The 25,009-nt window shown below is 32.9% G+C and overlaps 1 protein-coding gene across 43 annotated transcripts in view; it reads right to left on the reverse strand.

Annotated features, from left to right (window-relative positions):
- LOC114336038 (longitudinals lacking protein, isoforms H/M/V) overlaps positions 1-25,009 on the reverse strand; it is a 630,205-nt gene that overhangs the window by 431,207 nt on the left and 173,989 nt on the right. The window contains exon 5 of one of the 43 annotated variants that reach the window (XM_050646571.1): positions 18,860-19,246. The exons of 41 other annotated variants lie outside the window; for them this stretch is intronic. In XM_050646571.1, coding sequence (XP_050502528.1) covers positions 18,918-19,246 — 329 coding nt within the window. In that variant the 3' untranslated portion in view covers positions 18,860-18,917. Of the gene's footprint in view, positions 1-18,859; positions 19,247-20,890; positions 21,242-25,009 lie in introns of those variants that run through there. One more of the 43 variants, XM_050646591.1, reaches the window with a different exon arrangement.

A 25,009-nucleotide genomic window follows, 5' to 3' on the forward strand; every position in this document is an offset into this window, starting at 1 on the left:
TCGGGATACCCTGTATAGTAAATATTCTTTTATGGTATCGAGAAATGCATGCTCATGTTTTAAGAGAAATGACTATTATAAAAAAGGGAACTATCTGCGACGTATGATGGGATACGAAAAATACTACATTTACTAAAGGTAAAACAGAAAGAAAAAGTGACATTGGAAGCATATTGCTCATAAGCTTCATAAAGAGGAGAAAAACAGAATACTTCGGCCATATAATTCAAGTACCTAAACACCATCTGCTTCGCCTTATAATACATGGAAAAAGTGAGGGTAAAGAGATGGATTGGTCGAAAGAAACTTTCATGGCTGCGTAATATTAGACAATGGTGTGGCTGCACAGTAGAAGAATTATTTCGCGCAGCATCCAATAGAGAAAGGCTTCAAGAAATTGTAAACATGATAACGGCTAACGTCTGAATCTGAATACAGACACGACAACTAAAGAAGAAGAAGAAACGTCGATATATTTCTATTTTTGTTTTGTTGTGTCTGATATCACTTTTAAAAGTTTTGTTTGGCGCTTTTAAACTTTCAGATATTTGCGGTAAATCTTATCAAGATTACATAATTTATTAATTGGAACGGATAATCTGAAGGTATCAAAAATAATTAACCAATCCTTCCTTTCAGAGTGTTGTTGGCTTTCGCTGTCTGTGTTTTTTAATGGCACATTGTATTCAGGATATATAGGCCGTTATCTGAACTATTTCTGCAACTGCAACAGAAGTGGTCGTCTGTCATTCTTGTCACTCACTAAAGCTAGTTATAAAAGGCAGCAGTAAATGAATAATGTGTGAGATTCAGAAATGAAGATAAAGTTACAGGATCAAAAGATAAAGCTACTTATTAGAATACTAAAGACAGTAGCAAATGAAAACATGTTGACCTAAACCAATTGAAGCTTAAAATCTGCAAATTCAAACACTAGACGAAAATGGACCAAAACTTAACCAAAATGTAATAGTTTAAAATTTTTGTTCTCCTTCTTCTGCATACATACATAATCGATTGCCTCTTATACCCATAGGTGTCGAGATTTTTTCCTTTATATGGTACTCTCTGCAAATTTACGACACTTCTTCCTATCTGCTGCTAAAACTTTTGCTTCTTGCCATGATGTTCCTCTTTTCTTAAGTATTTCGTTTACACTAGTGTTCCAGCTTTTCCTTGGTCTGTATCTCGTGCTTTTACCCACTGCTTTGGACTCCCATGCCATTTTCACTTGTCTGTCACCACTCATTCTTATCATGTGTCCAGCCTATTTTAACTTGTTTTCTTCAACTTTGCGTTTAGCGATTTTACCTGTAATTCACGTCATATCTCCGTTTCTTCTTTTGTCTAATCTCATTCTCCTTCTTCTAGTTTTAAATTTCTCCATTCACTTTTTTACTCTTGACTTAATTATTTATCATTGACAGTTCATTGTTCAAAAGTAAATGTGGATAAGTAAGGGCAAACGTGTAATAAAAATTTTTAATAGAATTCTTATAGTGTTTATTTAAAAAATAGCTTAAATAGTATATATTAATATAATGTGATAAAATACAAAATATTTCAGTCTTTTAAAAGCCTGAATACTTGTAGCAAAATAGTGCTATGAAGTTCATTCATTAAAGGCACAAGAAATTTATCTTTGGCTAACAATACATAAAGTGAATTTTACAATAATTATCAACTATTCCTTTTTCCTACTAATTCCGTTGCACATTATGTATGAAAAAACTGAGAGTGTTTCGTGTTGAGTGTAATTCGTTTTAATCGTCAAAATTTAGCTACTACTGCAAAAACTTGCTATAAAATATGTAATGAGGAAGAGTATTCTACGTATAGATAGAGGTATTCTACGTATCTGCCGATATTATTTCTGGTTATTGTGCATCACGAAAAGAAAACTACACAAAAAATAGTACTAATTAAATAGTAACGAAAACTTATCCACTAAATCACCAAATCCACTAAATAATCTTATGCAACGGACTTAGTAGGACAAAAATTATACTTATTTGAGAAATAGAGTTTTTGGCACCGATTTAGTAAAAAACGAGTATATCCAACTGACACTTCAATAACAAATTATTTTAAAGGAAAGTTAAAATTCAAAAAATTTTCCAATAAACATAGTTTATAATATGATTCTATTTATATTATAGAATAAAGTGCCGGTTTTAATGACAAAAGTAAAAAAGCAATAATTGTCTTCAGCTGCGATTACGCTGTTGCTGCTTTATTTAGCAAGTGAACCGTGTGTGTGCAGGGATACGTGAAACCAGTTCTTCTTCTCACAATCCTCTTATTCGAATTAATAGTATCTACATATTACTTTTGGCTTTTATGAATAAAATATATTGTCAGATATACAGAAGAACACCAGAATATATTGCAATTGAATTTAAGTTGAGGAATAATAATAATAATATCGTATGGCATTTTTGCCGGGGAGATCCTTTCGGATAGTTCCGGCGCCATTTACATCTTTAACCCTGTTTTAAGTAACTAGTGCCGATGTACACTAGCCCAGGGGGACCGACGTCTTTACGTGCTCTCCGAGGCACGGTGAGACGGCTCGTGTCATTATTGGAAATGAAAATGGTTTGTCTTTGGCAGGGCTCGAACCCACGTCTACTGGCGTATGAGGCCAGCGTTTATGCCATTACTCCACGGCCGCTCCCGTTGAGGAATAATATGTTAACGAATACGTTCAGCATATTCCTGTTTCCAGCTTACACGTTATAGTAGAGGATCCTATATAAGGTCGATTTGGACCGATCTGTTAAATGGATTATAATTATTGGATATGTAATTTAGCATGTTAACAATTACAAAAAACAAGGGATGCCCGATCTAATCTTGTTCTAACTATAATTATTAAAATAATTAAAAAAAATCGACCCGTGCAGATATTATATCAAATTTTTTGGGTCATTCTAAACAAAAAACGTCTTTCGTAATTTTTCTCTAAAGTTGTGTGTGTGTGAGAGAAAAATGGCTTGGATGCGGATCCGTTAGCCACAGATTTTTATTTTATTTTTACCTCAATTTATTAGTTTTGTTGATCGTTTTCGAGTTATAAACAATTTAAAACTAAAAAAAGAACGCAAGATGACAATTTTCAAGGCTCAAAAACATATAAATTTCATATAAATTCAAGTTCAAACCCTTTTCTATCAGATCTCGATAAGAATTTTAGCCAGATTTTATTCTAAAACATATTTTTTTAATTATTAATAAGGAACGTTTTTATGGGGAGACGGGCATTAACAACTAAAAACCAATGTTTCAGAATGAAATAACTCCAAAAGACTTATCAAGAACTGATAGAATAAGGTTTGAACTTGAATTTAGGTACTTTGTTATTCCACAAATGATATTTTATACTTATGTTTTTGAGCCTTGAAAATCGTCATCTTTCGTTCTTTTTTCAGTTTTAAATTGTTTATAACTAGAAAACGATCAACTTTAGAGAAAAATTACAAAAGTCCTTTTTTGTTTAGAATGACCTAAAAAATCTGAAATATCTGACCGGGTCGAAAATTTTTTTTAATATATAAAAAAAATGCAATTTTTTAATTATTAATTAATTAGAACAAGATTAGATCGGGCAACCCTTGTTTTTTGTAATTGTTAACATGCTAAATTACATATCCAATAATTTTAATCCATTACAGATCGGTCCAAATCGACCTTATATCGTATCTTAGACTATTAGTATGTCTCTAGAGTTTATTCAGTTTAATTTTAATTATTTGAAAGTTTCAAATGAAAGACATGCAAATTAGATCCATGTTACAAAATTAAGAAACAATTCACACAAAATGTTAGTTGCTTTATTTTTATATGATTTTATCTTAGTTTTTCCATTTTTTAATATACATGTCTGTTACGCATTTCTATGTAGCCAGCAATAAGAGGATGGATACAATATGGGAAGGATAATGGTCCAGAGTAAACTTAGGGAGACAACTAAAGATGGAAAACACCCGTTGGACAAAGCGAATGCTCGAGTGGCGGCCAAGGGCAAGCAAAAGAAGTAGAGGCACACCTCAAGCAAGATGGACTGATGACATCAGGCGAATGGCTGGCCACGAATGGGTGCAAAAAACAACAAACAGATATGAATGGACACACCTAAGGGAGGCTTACATCCGATGATGGATGGAATAGCTGTTGATGATGATGAAACTTAGGGCAAAAGGAAATAGAGAAAGGAGAGGAAGCTAGGACAAATAATCCCGGACAAACAATCCGCGGACAAAAAATCCCCGGAAAAAAATCCCCACAAAAAATCCCAGACAAAAAATCCCCAAGTTTGCTGCCAAATAGTTCTCTAAAAGTTCTCCCGAAATTTTACAAAAATTTCGAATTCCAATTCCATGCTGAAAACTTCAAATTTTACATGACAAAGGAGTGTGTTTTTTCAAAAATCGTAGAAGATATGGGAAATGAACTAAGACCCCGTTCTCATGGCAGGCGCTTAACGCGCGTTTTGATAACGCGGGATTACAACTATATACATTTTACTTGTGACCGTTCCCATGCCAACGCGCGTTTTAATGACCTAAAACGTGCGTTGGCATGTGAACGGTCTTAAGGCTATGGGTACATAATTCACAAATATTTTACAGCTATCCCTACTTTTTCTGTATTTACACGGCAAATTACGTGTAGTAAAATTCTCACTGGTATGGAAACTGCAGATGTAAACATTAGGTTGACAGTGACATTGTCATTAGAAAGGTAGAGATGGCTATTTCGGTTTCGTTCAGTTTTTGAATGTTCTTGGATAACCTTTACTTGTATACATGATAGGATTATTTTTTCACTAATTATATGTATTCAGTGGTTGCCATTATTTATATACTATACAAATAGTCGAAAAAAAAAGTTTATTAGCGGAAACAGAAGACCAACTTAAGATATGGATGAACATATTATCAGAAGAAAGTCACAGGCTGTTAAAGTCATTTTTCAGAGTTTCCAAAGCTTCACATACCTTGGCAGAGAGATAAATACTCAACTAGACCACTGAAAAGAAATCATAAGACGCATTGAAATAGCAAGGGCTGGTTTCATGAACACTAAAGAACACCAAAGTGTTATGTGTGAATGTGTGGTCTCTATTACTTATATGGTTGCGAGACCTGAACATTAAAACAGTATGACGTTAACAAATTGAATTTATTCGAAATGTGGATGAACCGCCGAATGTTAAGAATATGCTGGGCCAGCAGAACCACGAATGAAAAATTACTGAAAATAATAAACACACGTCCTCATCTGGTCAATACTATCAAAATTAGATAGACATCATATCTAGGACACATAATGCGCCATAGGGAATTTGAGCAGCTCCAGGTAATATTAAATGGCAAGATCGAAGGTAAAAGGGGTTAAAGAAGAAAGAAAAAATCTTGGCTCCGAAACATCAGAGATTGGACCCACACAAGAGGAAATGACTTAATTAGCCCAGAATAGAGAGAAATTTGCCATATTGACCACCAACCTCAATAGAGAAGTCACTTAGGAAAAGAAGTCGAAAATATCATGTTATTATTTTTCTTCGAGAAAAAAAAGCGTTAAAACTCTCCATAAAAAGCGAAGCCTTAATTATAAAATCTTAAAATCATCTTTATTAAAATACGAAGCCAACATTTAATAATTCACTCAAGAAAATGGGCGGAATGCATAAAACGTAGTAGATGCTATTGCTTCAGCAAATAGTCACTACTTTGTAGCATTTTCTTTTACATAAAAGTAGGTGCGTTTGTTGAGAAGAACTATCCAAGTACCTGACCAGAAGTATCTACTAAAAAGCGTAGCGCCAGCCGTGTCTGCATTACACCAATCGTGATGGAATTAGTTTTCCATGTGCTTGTGATTTGTGAATTCACATTTTTACGTACCAAATTATTAGAATTGTACATGAGTAAAAATGAGTGACTCAGATCCGAAGCGACAAAAGAGTTACGCGAGGATAAAAATGAACAAGTGTTATTTGTTAATCTTCTTCACAATTATTAAATTTTGTTTGATAAAAGAATGACCCAAAAATTAAGAATCTTCTTCTTAGTTTGTAAATTTTTCTATGACACACATTCATAAATGCTGTCATATTGTAACAAAACAATACCTACGCCGAAGACTTCCACCCACCAACTTCACTTAAACATTCTTCTATGTAGGCTAGTAAATAGTAGCAAATATACTACGGAGAAAAGCAAATGCTTTTTAAGTGTAGTGAAATCTTCAAAAATGTAGTACGTACTTGAAGCATTAGCATTTACTACATTTTATGCCACCATAGGCACTTTACTTTATAGCCAAACTCGTACCTATTTACGGTTATCGGAACAAACTCTTATAAAATAATATTTTTATTTGAACTTTAATGATTTGAAATACTTGGATTTTCCATAAATAATATATAAACAATAAATAACTTTTTATTAATTGTACGCCTTAAATCAATTATTATTTTTCAAATACACTATCAATACTATTTAATAAACAACTCTTTGATTGATTTTATTATCATCGTAAAAGCGTTAAAAAGCAGTAGCAGAATGAACTGCTATATCAATATAGCGGGTCGGACACATCTCTACTTGTCACTGTCTTGAGTCTTGTCATAATATAATATTCGAATGAGTGCGTTGTATGACAAAGATAACGAATGTTCGATTTCCACGGACATGGTGTCCATTTTTTTCGAATCCTGAAAAAACTGATAAATATTTTTAAAAAATTTAAACACAAAATGAAAGACTAAATTATTATCGAGGGCCGAAAGTCTCTTAGAATATATAAGAAGTTTCTTTCGAATGATACATTTGAAATTAAAAATCACACTACATTTTCTCTTAGTTTTTCACCCCTGTAACTTATAAACATAATAGAAGTTCTCAGGGACTTTCGGCCCTCGCTAATAGCGTAATCTTTCATTCTGCTTTTAAATTTTTGAAAAATACTTATTAGTTTTCTCAGGATTCGAAAAAAATGAATCCCCATTTGAATAGCATTGCAGCCGAAAATACGTACCGATCCTCTTAAGTAAAATGTATGTAGTTGTAATCGCGCTTTATCAAAACGCGTGTTAAGCGCCTGTCAAGAGAACGGGGTCTTAGCTCGTTCCCCATATCTTCCACGATTTTTGAACAAACTCACACTCCTTTGTCAGGTAAAATTTGAAGTTTTCAGCATGGAATTGGAATTCGAAATTTGGTAAGGGTACATTCCATGTCAAATCACTCAGGCAAAAAATTTTGGATCTCCGATTTGTCTGAAAATTGGTATATAGCTTCTGCGGGACGTAAAAATAAGATATTTAAGGTCAAAAAATCTTCTTCTTCTTTTTTTCTCAAAATGTTATTTTATGCGATTTTACAGTGATTTGGTGTTTATTTAAACAAATTTGCATTTTCTGTCGTAAAGTATCGATGAAAAACATAATATTTTAATAGAAAGGACTCAAAAATGTCATTATATGGCATTATAACAAGTTATTTTGAATCAAAACAAGTTTTTGATCGAATTTTATAGTGTAAAAAACGTTAAAATACCGTTTTTTGCATTTTCCTCCATTCCCAAAATACATTATCATCGATTTGGCTGAAAATTTGCCCACAGCTAGCCAAAAGATAGGACTTTAAGTGGTTAGAAGGATTTGAATTATATTACAATACCAAAAAAGTTACATGCAGTAATATCAGACTAAAAAGTATATATTAGTCTAGTCGGGATAGTATTTGACCTTGAATGCCGAGCTGCCCAAAATTTTATTTTTCTGATCTTTAGGGGAGTCAATAGTAGCCTAAATTTAAAATCACGAATGAATTCCTCCGTTACGTTAGCAGCCATCTTGATTTTAAAGGAGAACCTATTTTGCTCAATATCTCCGCCATTTTTAAATTTTCGACAAAAATGGTAGGAACTGAAATTGTTCCAAATAAATCGTATTTACAATTATTACAATTTCTTTTTAACAATTTTTGTCGTGAGGTCGATATTTTCGAGTTAATTGTACTTACAGTAGACGCCTATATTTTGGACTATAATATTGCATGTAACTTTTTTGGTATTATAATATAATTCAAATCCTTCTCACCACTTAAAGTCCTATGTTTTGTCTATCTGTGGGCAAATTTTCAGCCAAATCGATTATGATGTATTTTGGGAATGGAGAAAAATGTAAAAAACGGTATTTTAACGTTTTCTACACTATAAAATTTGATCAAAAGCTTGTTTTGAATCAAAGTAACTTGTTATAATGCCATATAATGACATTTTTGAGTCCCTTCTATTAAAATATTATGTTTTCCATTGATACTTTACGATAGAAAATGCAAATTTGTATAAATAAACACCAAATCACTGTAAAATCGCATAAAATAACATTTTGAGAAAAAAAGAAGAAGAAAATTTTTTGACCTTAAATATCTCATTTTTACGTCCCGTAGAAGCTATATACCAATTTTCAGACAAATCGGAGGTCCAAAATTTTTTTTGCTCCAAAATTGAGTGATTTGAAATGGAATGGCCCTAAGATTTCGGGAAAACTTTTAGAGAACTATTCGGCAGCAAATATTTTGTGGGTAATTTTTGTCCGACATATTTTGGGGGGATTTTTTGTCCGGGGATAATTTGTGGGGATTTTTTGTCCGGGGATCATTTGTCCAGACCCCAAGGAGAGACGTGGATAGGCAAGGACAAATAAACAGGTGAGGTATCAAAAAGAATAGCACATGGATGGGTAACATAGGGAGCTCTTAAAAACGTATTTAACGATGGCAATATACCGATTAATCTGAAGCATTAGTCTTGTATGAATGTGTTCTGTCAGTAATGACAATGACCTATGGTTAATGAAATGACCTATCAAGAATGAAGGATGGAAGCTGGAAGTGCAAGTTAATTGAATGAAGACCAAGATCAGATTAGTGAAGACGAGGAAGACCACCTACACGATCGTAAGATGATCTACGAAAGGTAAAGAAAAATTGGATCCAAGCAGCACAAGACCGTGCACTCTGGATACAAACAGGAGAAGCCTATGTCCTCCAGTGGTTTTAAATCGGGTTGACGGTGACATATAATGTTGGATGGTTGTCTTCTTCGATGTTTTTATACTTTCGTTTCTGGCTATTCCACTATTCTTTCTTGGATTTATTTATGAAGTTTACATTATTTTTTTATTACAATGGTCTCATTTCGTACATAATATTAACATTTTGTTTTTCTACAATTAATTATTATTCTCCCGGTTGGTTTCTTCGTTCAATCGGTAATCAGTAATAGATTTTTAAGCAAGGTCTAGTTATTTTGAGATCCGTTTTAAAAAAATTTGAACTGCTAAAATATGGAGGAGGAACACTACTCAAATGGCTCCTAAAATTATTTGTCGATATAATAAATATCGGAGTAGTACCAGCGGAATGGAAGGAAAGTCTCCTGCTACCGATACTCAAAAAGGGAGACTCGAAAAATCCTGAAAATTATAGAGGCATTAGTCAGATGAACAGCACATTAAAATTGTTGACGGCAGTCATAAAAGATAAAATGGAGGAAAAAGCGAAAATGGCAGATGAACAACAAGGCTTCCGGAAGAACCGCAGCACAAAGATGCAATTTTTATTATCAGGCAAATAGTAGAAAAGTCTATTGAATATGGAAAACCAGCATACATGTGTTTTGTAGCTTTAAAAAGTGCTTTTGACAGGGTGAGGCGAAATGATATCTTAAATTTATTACAAGCTGAACAAATAGACCACCAGATAATAAGGCTAATTAATGAAATTAACAAGAACAACAAGACCAGAGTTATAATGTCAACAGGAGAAACAGAACGCATAGAACTAAAAGGAGGAATCCTCCAAGGAGACTCGCTCAGCCCGTTGTTATTCAATATGGTGATGAATCAAATAATTCACGAAGTAAGAAAACGACATGGATACCACATGGGAGCGCATAAAATCACGATACTATGCTATGCCGATGATGCAGTACTAATGCTGATAACAAGGATAACCTTCAAAGGCAGCTCCACACTTTCAATATCACAGCAAATAAACTTAATATGAGAATATCAGTAGAAAAAACTAAATGTATAGTGATAAGTAAAGAGCCGCGTAGATGAAGTTAGAAATAGACGGCAAAATTGTAGAACAAGTAATGAAATTCAATTACCTAGGAGTAGAGATCACTAGTGACAGGAATATAAGAACAGAGACCACAACACAAGCAACAAAAGCGGCAAGAGTAAGTGGTTGCCTCCGAGAAACCATATGGAGAAACAAATATCTGACCACGGAAAGCAAAATAAAAGTATACAAGACAACAGTAAGACCTATCCTAACATATGCAGCGGAGACAAGGACCGATACAAGAAAGACGAAACAACAAATCAACAATATCGAAATGAAAGGATTAAGATCAATAGCGGGCATATCATTAAGAGACAGACAAAGCAACAGAAGTATACGAGAACGATGCAAAATTCAAAATATTAACAGGTGGATAAAAACAAGAAAGAAAAACTGGAACGAACATGTAAACCGGATGGAACCAGATAGACTAGCGAACATCTGTAAAAACAACAAGCCGTATAGCAGAAGACCCATTGGAAGGCCGCCGAAAAGGTGGAAAGACAATGTACAGTCAACAACAACTGAAACAGAATAAGAGGCAGACAAACAGTAGTAATCCTAGTAGCGCGAAGAAGAAGTTTTAAAAAAATATAGATACTATTAATTCTAAAAAGAGGTACATACACTTAGTTAAATGGCACCGACTCTACTCATCATTGAATTGTCACATAAATCACGGTTCCATGACATCTCGTAACACGACAATTAGTAACTCGACAAATGGTAACGGACAATTCGTAACGGCGACTGTTCGTAACTATACATATTCGTAACGGTACAATTCGTAACGCAAACATTTAATATTTTTTTTAGCAAATTTAGTATTATTCAATTTAATAAAAAATGCACTTCGCATACATTCCTATACTAAAAGTAATGGTACTTTTGTAAGCCCAGTTTTAAGATATAGGTACAGTGCGGTGGAATAAGTGTTGCCCCCCCCCCCCTGTTAACTTGTTTATTTTAAGAATATAAGCAAAACGCTCGGACAGGTCGATTTTTAAACTAACCATAGTAGATTATAGCATCAACGTTTCGAAATTTACGCGATCCCTCTTCAGGTGACAGGCATAACTTTGATTTTTTTAAATGGTAAAGTACATCATGTGACACCTCGTTTAAAAGCTCTTAAAATACTGATTTCAAAAATGTATAACACTTTAATCCTTTTTGAGATCGTAGGCGCAAAATTTCGGTCGAACTCTTTTTAAACGCATTTATTTTTTTCGAATTCTGAGAAAACTAATAAGTATTTTTGAAAAATTTAAACGCAGAATGAAAGATTAGATTATCACCGATGGATGACAGTCCCTTAGAATAAACAAAAAGTTTCTTTTGAATGATTTATTTGAAATTAAAAATCACACTAAATTTTCTCTTTTTTCATCACTGTGACTTATTAAAATAAACATTATAGGAGTTCTCAGGGATTTTAGACCATCGATAATACTGTAATATTTCATTCTGCGTTTAAATTTTTCAAAAATACTTATTAGTTTTTTCAGGATTCGAAAAAAATGATTGCATTTAGAAAGAATTCGACCAAAATTTTGCGCCTATGCTCTCAAACAGAATTAAAGTAATATACATTTTTGAAATCAGTATTTTAAGAGCTTTTAAATGAGGTGTCACATGATGTACTTTCCATTTAAAAAAATCAAACTTATGGCTGTCACCTGAAGAGGTATCGCGTAAAGTTCGAAACGTTGATGCTATAATATACTATGGTTAGTTTAAAAATCGACCTATCCGAGCATTTTGCTTATATTCTTAAAATAAACAAGTTAACAGGGGGGGGGCAACACTTATTCCACCGCACTGTATATTTCACACATATTTTTTCATATGTTCTTGTGAACATGACAACTATGAATTTTTTAATAAAAATTTATCTTGTATATGTCTTTAAAGTTGTCAAACAAAATGTGAAAAATAATGAAACAAATAAAAACAATTTAATAAATTTAAAATTTTAATTTTATTTACTATAATAATAAATTAATACACTTTACATCACTAGATTATATTTATTCTAATAGGGGAGTGCATATAGATTTTCACTTCGGAAAAAATCAAACATGATAGAACTTTTTGTAATTTCATTAAGAAATGTTTAGTAAACAACTATCAAAAAGTTCTACTCGAGAAGTGGGTGCTTCATTTTTTATTAAACAAATGAACTACGAAATTAGATGTTTTTTTTAAATAACTCCGACAATATAAATTTTAGAAAAAAACTGACTTGACTATTGAAAAATTCAGAAAATTTTACAAAAAAAACCCTTATATAAAGAATTTTCTAAAATTAAATCTGTATCTTCTATAATTTTTTATTTATAACGCTAAAGTCACCCTTCTCACAAACATTGGCGCACTGTAAACTAGCGTACGGCGAAGTGCACGGTTGAGTTATTTTAATGCAATTCTTTAACTAATGGATCAAATGAAATTTTACAAATTGAACATGAAAGAAGAATAATTAGGCTATCTTATGGTTATAATAAAAAGAAATAAAATGTATGGGCATAAGTACGGTGTGAGCGGAAAGTGAGCCTTACATGAATTTTGTTTAAAAATGTGTAACTATTACATTTTTTCTTACAAAAACCTCAATTTTGCACAACTTACCTTTCAAGCATCTTACTAAATGATGTTTCATTCAAAAAAAAAATCTCAAAAATTTAATTCAAATGATATGACGTCTCAAAAAATGTAATTTTTGAAATCTTCGTAGTTTTATAGAATTACCACCACTTTAAGACGGTATTACTCAAGTTTCAACAGATCTATTACAGTTTTATAGGTGCTTTTTTTAAAGCTTAGGATGTAATCTTTAAAATGTACTAAATTATTTTACTTTAGAAATGAAATAAACTATTTCTTTTTGAGAAAATTAAGAAAGATAACACAAATGTAATACAAAAACCGAAAATTACCAGCTAAAAAAAATGTTTATACAAAGTGATCAAAACTTTTTTCTGTAAAACTTACCTAAAATACATTTAATAATAAGCTTCAACAATAATAAATGTTAAGCAAAAAAAATTTTTTTAGCTCTTATACAGTATGTCTGCGTAACTTGGAACCTATTGATAACTTCTTTAATTATCAGTTTTACGAAAAAAGTTATTCTTTATAAAATACTCTGCATCGCATATAATCTAAGATGCAATCATCAAATATAAAATTTAATTAATTTTATACGAGGTGTGTCAAAAAATATGAATTTCACTCAAGAGTAAAGTACCGTTACATTTCACAATATCGAAAATTGTTATTAAAAAAAGTTGTTTGGAATTAAAAAATGTAATTTGAGAAAAAATTGAAAAAAAAATTTTCAATTAGAATGATGTAATTGTATATTTAAACATAGTTTGTAATTTTAAACAACTTTTCATAATAGCATTTTTTGATATTCTGGAATATAAAGGTACTTTACTCTTTAACAAAATTCATATTTTTGACATAACTCGTATAAAATTGATAAAATTTGATATCTGATGGTTGAGTTTTAGATTTTTGACTATCCAGAGCATTTTATGAAGAATAACTTTTTTTCGTAAAATTGATAATAAAAAAGTTTTCCATGTGGTTCCTAGCTACGCAGACATACTGTATAAGAGCTTTTGTATAAGAATTTTCAAATTGCAATGCCATATTCGGATTTAGCATAATCAAAAACAAAATATGTAGAAACATATTTGGTCAAAGTAAAATGATGAATTTAACGATATTTTTAAAATTATTTATACAAAACAATTGTTATTGTTTAAACAATTACATACTAAACAATTAGCGGCCAAATCTGCGAGTAGAACTTTTTACTTTAACATGTATATAAACTAACAAAAAAAGTTTTAGAAAAATATAAGACTGTTTGAATTTTTCCGAAACAATGCATGTTTTTGTTGTAATTGCACTCCCCTATAAGACAATTTTTAAAATTTATTTCTACTCGAAATATGAAATGTGTCGAAAATGTTTATCCTGGTGCTCGTTCGTTAAATTGTTAAACATAATTTCAATAATTGTAACTGTAATAAAAGTTTGTTTCCACGTTAACAAAAATAAACAGAATAATTCAATTTTGACGTTACGAATTGTCCGTTGCGAATGTGTCTAGTTACGAACTGTCGCCGTTACGAATTGTCGCGTCGCCGTTACGAATTGTGCATTACTATTTGTGTGGTTACGAATTGTCGCGTTACGAGATGTTTGGTCACGTAAATCACATACTCTAAAAATTCACAAATATTTCTAGTGGCCAATATGCCTGATTTAGTTAATATCACTGACAGGGCCGGTTGTTCGAACACTAATCAACATTGATCACTATCAAATACTTAATTACTGTCACAACTGTCAATGTCAACTTTGGTTGGGTTGCCGAAAACATAATTATTGATGACAATAATTATGAAATTAGTTAATCAATTATGTTAATAATTGTTATGTTAATTGATTAACTAATCTCATAATTATAATTAACTATGTTTTCAACAACCCAACCAAAGTTGACATTGACAGTTGTGACAGTAATTAAATATTTGATAGTGATCAATGTTGATTAGCGTTCGAGCAACCGGCCCTAAATTTAACTTATGGCAAAGTTCAATCTCTCGGTTAAATTAATCGTTAAAATGCAACCAGAAATGCTTTTAAAGTAAAAAATCAATTTAAAGTCAAAAACGGGGTCACTGGCAACATTTGTGAATTAAAACTATATAAATTTACTTATAAACTCACTAATACTAAAAACGTAGAACATAAAATTAAATTAAGAATACGATTATAGCAACTTTGGTAATTAATAATAAGTAATAATGTGTGAGATCACATATTTTTTTTAAGTATGGGGTCATCCATAAACTACGTCGTTGAGAAGAGGGAGGGAGGGGGCTTGCTTATTTCGACGATATACGACAGGGGGGTGGGGGGTATGAGTGCACATTCGACGTCGTTTAATATATTGGTATATTTAAATTTGTCGCTATTGTCTCTATAAATATAATTTTTTACTAGCTTTTACCAGCATTAAAGTATCAAATATTCATATAAAAACGTACCTATAGTTTTTGAAATGAAATTGAAAATAAAACAAAACGTTTACGAATAAATACACCTTTGTTAAAATTAAAAAGAATTCTCTTATAGATACTTTTATCACATAAATTTCGTATTTATCAGTCACAGTCACATTAAAATAATATTAGGTAGCACTTTTCCAAAAGTTTAGCACAGGACCACAAAAAGTAAGACATTGTTCTTTGAGTTTAAACAAGCGCTTCTATATACAGAAAAATGTTTGGAAGCAAACAATATTCAATTGTTAGTTTATTTATGTGCTGCATACTGTGTGTGGAAAAATAGTTCTGAAAGAATGAATGGAAATAAAATATTGTGTTATATTTAGTAGTAAGTCGTATTTATACTTAGAGAAGATTTATAAGCAAAATCTTGATCCAATGCTATTTAAATGCATTCATTTTTTTCGAATGCTCAGAAAACTAATAAAAATTTTTGAAAAATTTAAACGCAGATTGAGAGATTACATTATTACCGAGGACCAAAAGTTTCTGAAAACATCTATAATGTTTATTTTAATAAGTTACAGGGATAAAAAAAATATTTAGTCTAATTTTTAAGTTCAAAAATTTCATTCAAAAGAAACCTTTTGTTTATTCTAAGGGACTTTTAGCCCTCGGTAATAATGTAATCTTTCATTCTGCGTTTACATTCTTCAAATATATTTATTAGATTTCTCAGGATTCGAAAAAAGAATGCATTTAAATAGCATTGGACCAAGATTTTGCGCCTACCCCCTTAATTGTTCTTGTTGTGATACATTCGCAAATAAAGTTTCAAGGTTGATTAAAAAAACAGAAATAACATTGAATTTTTTTAAATCACTGAAAGGGGGGTCGTGTACTGCAATGACGACGTCGACATGGGGGGAGGGTATTAAAAAGTCCAAATTTTTTACGACGTAGTTTATGGATGCCCCCTATATAGATAAATATGGCATTATTCATAAAAAGTGATCTAAAGAGTATAAAAATATACATAATTTGCAGTCTTATGAGTATAAACATTTTTAATACTGATATACTTATAGTTTAAATATAAAATAAAGTGATATCGCTATTGTCATATACCCATATGAATATTTTAACTAATATTGTCACAATATGACTGAACAATTTAGTCCCAAAAAGGGCGAATACTATATACAAGAATACTTAAAGAATACGAAATTTAAAAAAAGTAAAATTTGATATAGTAAATAGGTATTTAATTGATTGGCGATATTATCTACAGTAAATTATCAAAGCAAAAAATATAGCTACTGGTGTATATATTCGATCAAATAAAGAACAAAAAAGTAAGATAAACTTAAATCAGACAAGAAAAACACACTAAAACCAACAAAAAGAGATAATATAAGATAGATGAGTAAGTAACTTAGGATATCAAGGGGTGTATGCTTTCACGGTTTATAGACAATGGTCCGGAAATGTTTTCTAACATTTTGTCTGTAACAACGGCAGACTCTATCAAAGGCAATGGCCAACGAACATTAACCTCCTGTCGTCGCTGATGATTGGTCCCAATTATTGGTTCTGGACATTTCGCTGTGCCTTGGATGAGGTTTTCCAGTTTTTAGCATCGCTATGAAATACACAACCTGAACATATTTTGATCTCCAAGGTTTTTTATTTCGCCCACAACTGGGACAGAACGATTATGCTCCAAGGGATAGCAAGCGATAACCATGGCAGAATAACGGATCATAAGAAATAAACGATAGGATAAAATCTGGCAATATATGTCGTTATGCTCTTCAAAACCTTATAAAATCGAAAAACTAAACATACAAAGATACTACTATGTAAAACAATCATACTACCCATAGTGATGTATGGTAGCGAAACTTTGACGATAACAAAAGCAAACGAAACGAGACTACGTGTTTGGGAAAGAAAAATCTTAAGGGTCGATGCGTGATGAAGCATCAGAATAATATAAGATAAAAACTTAAAAAGAGTTCGGAGAACTACACCCAGACGCTAACATAATAAAAGAAATAAAGTCCACAAGACTTTAATGGGCAGGACACCTCAGAAGACATTCTGACCAAAGAACAGTGAGACTGGTATGGGAAGAAGTTCCGACTGGAAGAAGACCACATCGACGCCATTGGCTCCGGTACCAAGATAATATAGCAGACCTTAAAGCTATGGGCGTGGAAAATTGCTCAATTGAATGAAAATTGCTCAAGATAGAGACGAATTTAGATGTGTTGTTGAATCAGCTGGAACCCACGAATGGTGTTAACGCCACGGGGTAAGTAAGATACTAAGCAATCTATGCATCTAAGAAGCTCAGAAAAAGTCTAAGAACTCACTGACGGTGTTTCTAAATTATCTACGGTATTTTTATTCGTCGTGTGCCTCCATACATCAGTCAGTTGGTCCAAGTTAGTGTTGAAACTTGCAGTACGCCAGGTGAAAGGTCTTTTAGTTTATAGCATTGCTATGAAATAAAGAACTTGTACATGTTTTATTTACACTACTATCCAGAGATTTTGAGAAATATTCCTAGACACACCTGTCGCACCTTCTCACCAGACTCACCGAAAATTCTAATACTTATTCGGATCAACCCGATTCCGGGGGCACACGAAGGCTGTAAATAGCGCAGATCATCAATGAGAGGCTCACTTCTACGAGCAGGAGTTACACGATAAAAACAATCAATGTCTAAAACTTCAGAGCCCAAAACGTCCTACCTGCTCACCCTTTGGCAATGTATTCATCAAACATCCCAAACTACCCATCCTCCCAAACTCCCTGATGAATACATCGATATCCTGGAGGAAACTCCATTCTTTTACCGTATAAACAGACAAATAGCTCACTTCGAGCATTGCCACAGACAGGGAGAGATCGATTTTCTGTAGTTTCCCGATCTCATTGCACAATTATACCTGTACGAGTACATAGGGCAATTCATTAAATTTTTCATATTTTCAAATAAAGAAACTTAGTCACTAATAAAGTTTAAAACAAACATTTCTGAAAAGAACCGTCTTCTCTGACCAACCTTCCTTCAGAATCCGTAGACATAACATCCACCACACAGACATCGTTACCACCAGTGATACACAACGAACACAGTGTCAATATAAAAAACAAACCACTTCCTGAAGAGGTAATAGACACCTAAAACAGAACACGTCGCAACAACCCAACAACGACAACATCCACTGCACCGCAAATCGACATTGAGGACAGATAGATCATCAGTAAGCGACAAGAGTGAAGTTACGTCCGCTACCATATCGCGTTTGATAATGGCTGCAGGCGTTTAAGACGAAACGTTAGGAATGTCCAGACTATGACATGTAAACGCCAAAAACGATGTACTGTTTTAAGATAGTAAAAAATGTATGACCAAACTTTAAAACTGAACTGCAATTATTATGGGTCTGTCAATAGGAAAATTCATATTCATAAACAAAGTATCTTGTCAAAATTCCACGTTATCATTGTCTGAATCATCGACACTCTTAAATGTAAACCTGTTGGTTAATGAATAAACCAGAATTAGTACAATTCAGGCATATTAGTGAAATATAATTTTGTGAAGGCTTCTTCAAAATTGGAAATTACAAATATAATATACATGCACTCTGATTAAATAATGCCCGATTCTAAAATGCATTTTAACTATTTATTTTTTCATCAAAAACGGTTCAGGTTTTACATTTCATTTTACTGAATGTCTATTGACCATATGCCTGGATAGATGATACTTCCTTCTGAACAAATTAAAGCAAATCTCGCACTTAAATTTCGGCTCCACGCCAATACATTCCCCCTTCTGGTGTCGATAGAGGTGTCTTTTATTTTTGTACGTTTTGTGGCAGACGTCACATTCATGACGATTTTCAGTGTTCAAGTAACTAGCATTTTTACTCATGTTGGCGTTATTCGCATTCCACACAAGTGAAGGCACTAGATTACAGTAATCTTGCATTAATTGAAAAGGCAGCAGAGGATTTTCTCTCGAATTCCGAAGAACGTTCTTCACGAAACCTAAAATTAAGAATTCATAAGATTTTTTATGGCTGCATTAAAAATCAATTGCTTTATTTAGTTCTATCTACAAATGCGACACTTACCATGCACAGAGTAGCAACATAATAGCTAAAAACTGGTTGAAGATAAAAAGCTGTAGCTAAGAATGAACGAATTACTTTACTGTACCATTTTCTACAAACAATTCATGCTAAAATGGTACTCTATGAAGTGGATTTATGATACTACTGATAGTAATCGATTTGTTCCACGCTAAGGTGATCTTGACATTGTCTTTATTACACACACAATATATTTATGATTCCTGGTAATCAAAATATCATGAAACTAAAATCAATTAATATGCTCTGTGTTAACTACTAATTTACCTAGGTCCTTGCTATCCTGAATTACCTATAACTTTGATACCTATGACTTATTGACTCGACATTCAATACGGTTCTCCCTTGGAATACGAGAATGTACTTTCAAGGCATTAGGACTTTTCCTTCAAGAGTTTTTGCACAAACGAACACTGAACAGAAGACGGACAATGACAAGACCTCAAGGACGACCTGTCAGGTCCTGAATAGTCCAGCCGGGTAGTATTTAACCTTGCATGGCGAACTGCAAGAAATTTTCTTATTCTAACCATTAGAGGGGGGGGGGGGCAATAATAGTGTAAATTTAAAATCCTGACTGAATTCCGCCGTTTCGTTAGTCGTCATCTTGATTTTAAGGGAGAACCGTTGTTGCTCAAAATCTCCGCCATTTTCAAATTTTTGACAAAAATGTTAGGAACTGAAATTGTTGCAAAATACGATTTCCTACAATTCCTTTTTTACAATATTTTCATGCGGTCGATGTTTTCCGTGTTATGAAGAAAAATAGTGGAAGGGTGGAATCATTGAATTGAATCTAGTTTATTATTATATTTTATACAATAATTATATTTTATACAATTTTGATCTCTTCAATTTTTTTGCTAAAATCAATATTTTAGATCATAGGTTTTCTTCATGACCTTGCTACTGATGACGTCAGCGTCTATGGTTCGTTAATCGCTTGTGTCTCGTTATGCTTGTCATAGGCGTAGGTCCTTAAATGTTGATTGTAGCAAAAAAAATCAAAGAAATCAAAATTGTATAAAATTTAATTATATCTATTTTTGTTTATGTACATTTTTATCCATTTGTGTCGTGAAATTAATAATAAAAAAGATAATTCATTAATAATTTTAATTAGTCACTATCTCGGAAAATATCGGCAGCACGAAAAAAATTGCAAGGAAGAAATTGTAGGAAATTGCAATTGCAACTATTTAAGTCCTTACCATTTTGTCGAAGAGTTTAAAGTGGCTGAGATATTGAACAAAAGCAATTCCTATATAACAATTTCCCGCAATATCTTACATTCACGTTAAATTTAGTATAATGTATAGTCATTTTGAAGGTTGTAAGGTTCCTTTACAAATCCTGACAAGATCGTCATGTATCGTTGAGTTACAGGAACTATAGCTGGACTGTCAGGACCATCATTTAATGTCTCATTGCATTCTTCTAGTTCAGCGACACCCTTGCATGGCTAAAATTAAAGGCGTTGGTCTTTAGTCGCCCTTGTGTTAAAAAAGTAGAGAAGATGAAAAAAAAAATTAAATCAAAATATGTTTAAAAAAATTTATTATAATTTATTTGAATTGTAACATTTAGTACAATTTGTCATCCATCTATCTAAAATTATATCACCCATAGATTTATCACACGTATTTTCATTAAGTAATCTAAACATGCATATCGTGGTTATGCTCAAGAAATCCGTTAGATATAAATGTGACTTCGTAATCTGTAGTCAACTTTGCTTTACAGTGGCTGCCTCCAGCACACCTCCATCTACGGTAATCTTTTTTAGCCATTAAACACTGCTTGAACTTTATCCCGTTTACCTTTAACATCAAACAACCTCTTTGACTGAGAAACGGCTCAACGTTAAACAAGTGAATAGGTCCAGAGACAACTAAAAAAAGTCGGTGTCAAAAATACATAAGAAAAATTCTACTAGCCCGACATTAATATGTCCCTTTTCTTTCAGGGCACTAGATGGCCCCTGATAAATAATTATAAAATAATATATAAGGACGCCAGTCAAGTAGTTGAAGTAGTAGAAATAGTTGCAACTTTCTGCTTTATACAAAATATAAAAATAATGTGTAAATAATATACGAAAGGGAATATTCACACCTCGTGTCTAACTCGCTATTACGTGACGCGTGTTTCTTTATTTTTTGCTCATCAGACGGACTTTGCTTGAAAGACGAGGCGTATAATATTCTTTTCGTACAACAGAGGTTAATACTAGTCTGTGAATGACCGTATGGTTGTGTAGACTGTCATCAAAAACTCGAAATATATTGAATTGTGTATGTGGTTGCGTTGTTCAACCACTATGAGTAATAACCAAATTGCAATTCACATCGTTTTGAGACTAGGTCTTTCTTTTACATCATTATAGACGTAATACCATTAAATATACAGTTTACATTTTAGATCATCATCATCAACACCATCATCAATGTCGTTACAAATCTTCGTGAGTCTTTGCCGCATTTACTAATGCTTTCCATGTTTGTCGGTCCTGTTCCACTATTTCCCATTGTATCACTCCCATACTTTTCAGATCTTCTCTGACTGCATATTTCCACCTTTTTCTAGGCCGTCCTACAGACCTTCCCCCATCTGGCCCTTCACAAAACACATTGTATAAGGCGATGTATAAGGCGATTGTCGTTACTGCGTATTACATGTCCTACCCATCTGAGTCTATTTGCTTTTACATATCTGACTAGATTTTCGTTCCGAAGTGAGACTCTTAACTCGTTATTATATCTGCGCCTCCATTCGTTTGTCACGCTGTTTCTGCAAGTTATTATTTCGAATGATTTTACGTTCCCACGCCAGTAATTTATTTATTTCTCTTTTTGTTAGCGTTTATATTTTGGATCCATACGTGACTGCTGGTCTTATTATGGTCTTATATATCTGGATTTTTGTACCTCGTGAGAGAAGTTTTGACTTCGTTAGATGTTACATTACAAAGAAAGATCTGTTTCTTCTCGATCTATTTTGTTGTCATTGGTAAATGTTGCTCCCAGATATTTAAATTCTTTAACCACTTCTTAGTGGTTTATTATCTTAGTGGTATATTAACATTTTATAATCAACCATTTATAATGGGAAATAAGCCACAATTTTATTAAAATTGTGGCTTATTTCCCATTAGAAATAGTTGATTATAAAAATGCCACAACGAAATAGCTTCAGAACAACATTAACATTTTAGTTTACATGCATGGCGAATAACAAAAGAGGCGACAACAAATTATTGGAGATTGAATTGAATTTCCGTAGACGTGCAACGAGAAAGTCGAGAACAGAAAAAATTAGAAATGAAGACATACAGAATTAAATGTAAGTTACAGAAACAATAATTGATGAAATTCAGAAAAATCAAGGTCTATGATATGGGCACGCACAAAGTATGGAAGAAAAGAGAATACCCAAAAGAAATGAAGAGCATATATTACGTGAATAATTAGAAAGGCTCATGCCTGATAGGAACTGGGAAGATGCCGACTGTTTATTAAAGAGTAAGCAGGAATAAGGCTCTATATCCACTGATTTATTCATACCAAAGAATTAGTGTTGTTCCTAGAGAGTAAGTCGATTAGTGATATGCCCCCAGAATGGTACGACAGAAGACAGAAGAGAAAAACAAGAAGCTTCGAAGAAACTAATACAACTATAAAAAAGGAAACGAAATAAGAAGAATTAAATGCTGTTTGAAACGATCGGTACTAGAAAATGTTCTTGTAGCTCACTATGCTTTATTAACTATATAATATTGTACGAGTATGTATAGGTTCCAGTTTCAGACATTAGACATTCCAGTTATTACATTAGACTCAGTAACTACTGCAAGCGCCAGTTAACTTGGCGAGACGCATTGCACAGTGGCTTATGGGATGATCATCAGTCTCAGTGTCGTTGTGCGTATTCGCTGTCGCCAAGTTAACTGGCGCTTGCAGTACCTGAAGTCCGATGACATAAACCTCCTGTGGAAAACTATTAAAGAACAAATAAACAATTTAATATAAAACCATCTAAAAGTATCACCCAGGAATAACAAACAGAAATGGATGACAGAAGAGATTTTACAATTAATGGACAAACGAAGAGAACATAAAGGAAACGATGACAAGGACGGAAAATACAAAAGACTAAATAGAATAATTCCAAAAAAAATAACCCAAGCAACGGAGACATGGATGGAAGGAACTGCAACAAAGACACGATTTTTTTTAATTTACATAACAAGGCAAAAGAGTTTACATCGACTACCAAAAGAATAACTTTTCACACCATGCTGAACACGGTTGGCAAACTGCTAGAATTAACGGAAGATAAACTGAAAGAATGGGAAAACTATATTAAAATTCTTTTTAACGGCACACAAGAAGAACTAAGAAGATTATACAACAACGAAGGAACAATTCTAAAATGAAATTATAAATGCAATTAATCAACTCAAAACAAATAAAAGCGCAGGTCCAGATGGAATATACCCAGAAATGTTATAAATTAATCAGCCAAGAAAATATAGAAATATTTGTTCTTTTATTTAATCGCATTTATGATACAGGAAAAATGCCCCAAGACTGGCTAGAGTCAATATTCATCCCACTACCAAAAAAGCCAAACCCACAACACCGCAATGAGTTCCGTCTGATAAGCCTTATGAGTCATGCAGTAAAAGTCGTACATAATCGAATCTATAGAAAGTGCGAAACAGTCATCAGAGACGATCAGTTTGGATTCAGAGCCGGCATGGGAACGAGAGAAGGCATCTTCATTTTACTAGTTCTCGCCCAAAAATGCTACGACCAACAGAAAGATATATTTATATGCTTTATAGACTTCGAAAAAGCATTTGACAGAGTAAGACATAACCTACTATTAGAACGTTTGCAAGAAGTCAAAACGCCAAAGTTAGGATCGACGATCCCACATCCGCAGAAGTAGAAATTAGGAGGGGAGTTAGACAAGGATATGTACTGTCGCCCCTGCTGTCTAATCTTTACTTCAAGTTTCTATTTAAAAAGGCACTGGAGGAATCCAAGGACGGAGTCAAGGTGAATGGCGTAAATATTAACAGCATCAGATACGCCGATGATACGGATTTGACTGTGGATTCCGACATGGGTCTACAACGACTCATCGACAAGACCAACTCGATCTGTGACCAATTTGGTATGAAAATAAACATTACAAAAACTCAAAGTGATGTCAATTCGAAAAAAGCAAAACGTACCTCAACCTTGCATAATAAATCGGCACATTTTAGAACAGGTCAATATATTTAAGTACCTGGGATGTTGGATCGATAGCAGCAGAAATTCTGATCAGAAACAGAATCAAAAATCAAACAGACCAGAAAATCTTTCGAAAAAATCAAAAAACTGCTTTGTATGTATATATATATATATATATATATATATATATATATATATATATATATATATATATATATATATATATATATATATATATAATCGGTTTAAAACGTCTTCCGATGCCCAATCTCCATGCATCTCCATCTTCCTAAAGGTCTTCGTCTAAACCTCTCTCTCGGATCTCTCTGTCTATTCCTTCTCTCCAGCTCTTTCTGGGTCGGCCTCTTTTTCTCTTTCCATGTGGTGACCAATCTAGAATCTGTTTTGGCAGACGG

The sequence above is a fragment of the Diabrotica virgifera genome, chromosome 3, assembly GCF_917563875.1.
Source record: "Diabrotica virgifera virgifera chromosome 3, PGI_DIABVI_V3a".
Lineage (NCBI taxonomy): Eukaryota > Metazoa > Arthropoda > Insecta > Coleoptera > Chrysomelidae > Diabrotica > Diabrotica virgifera.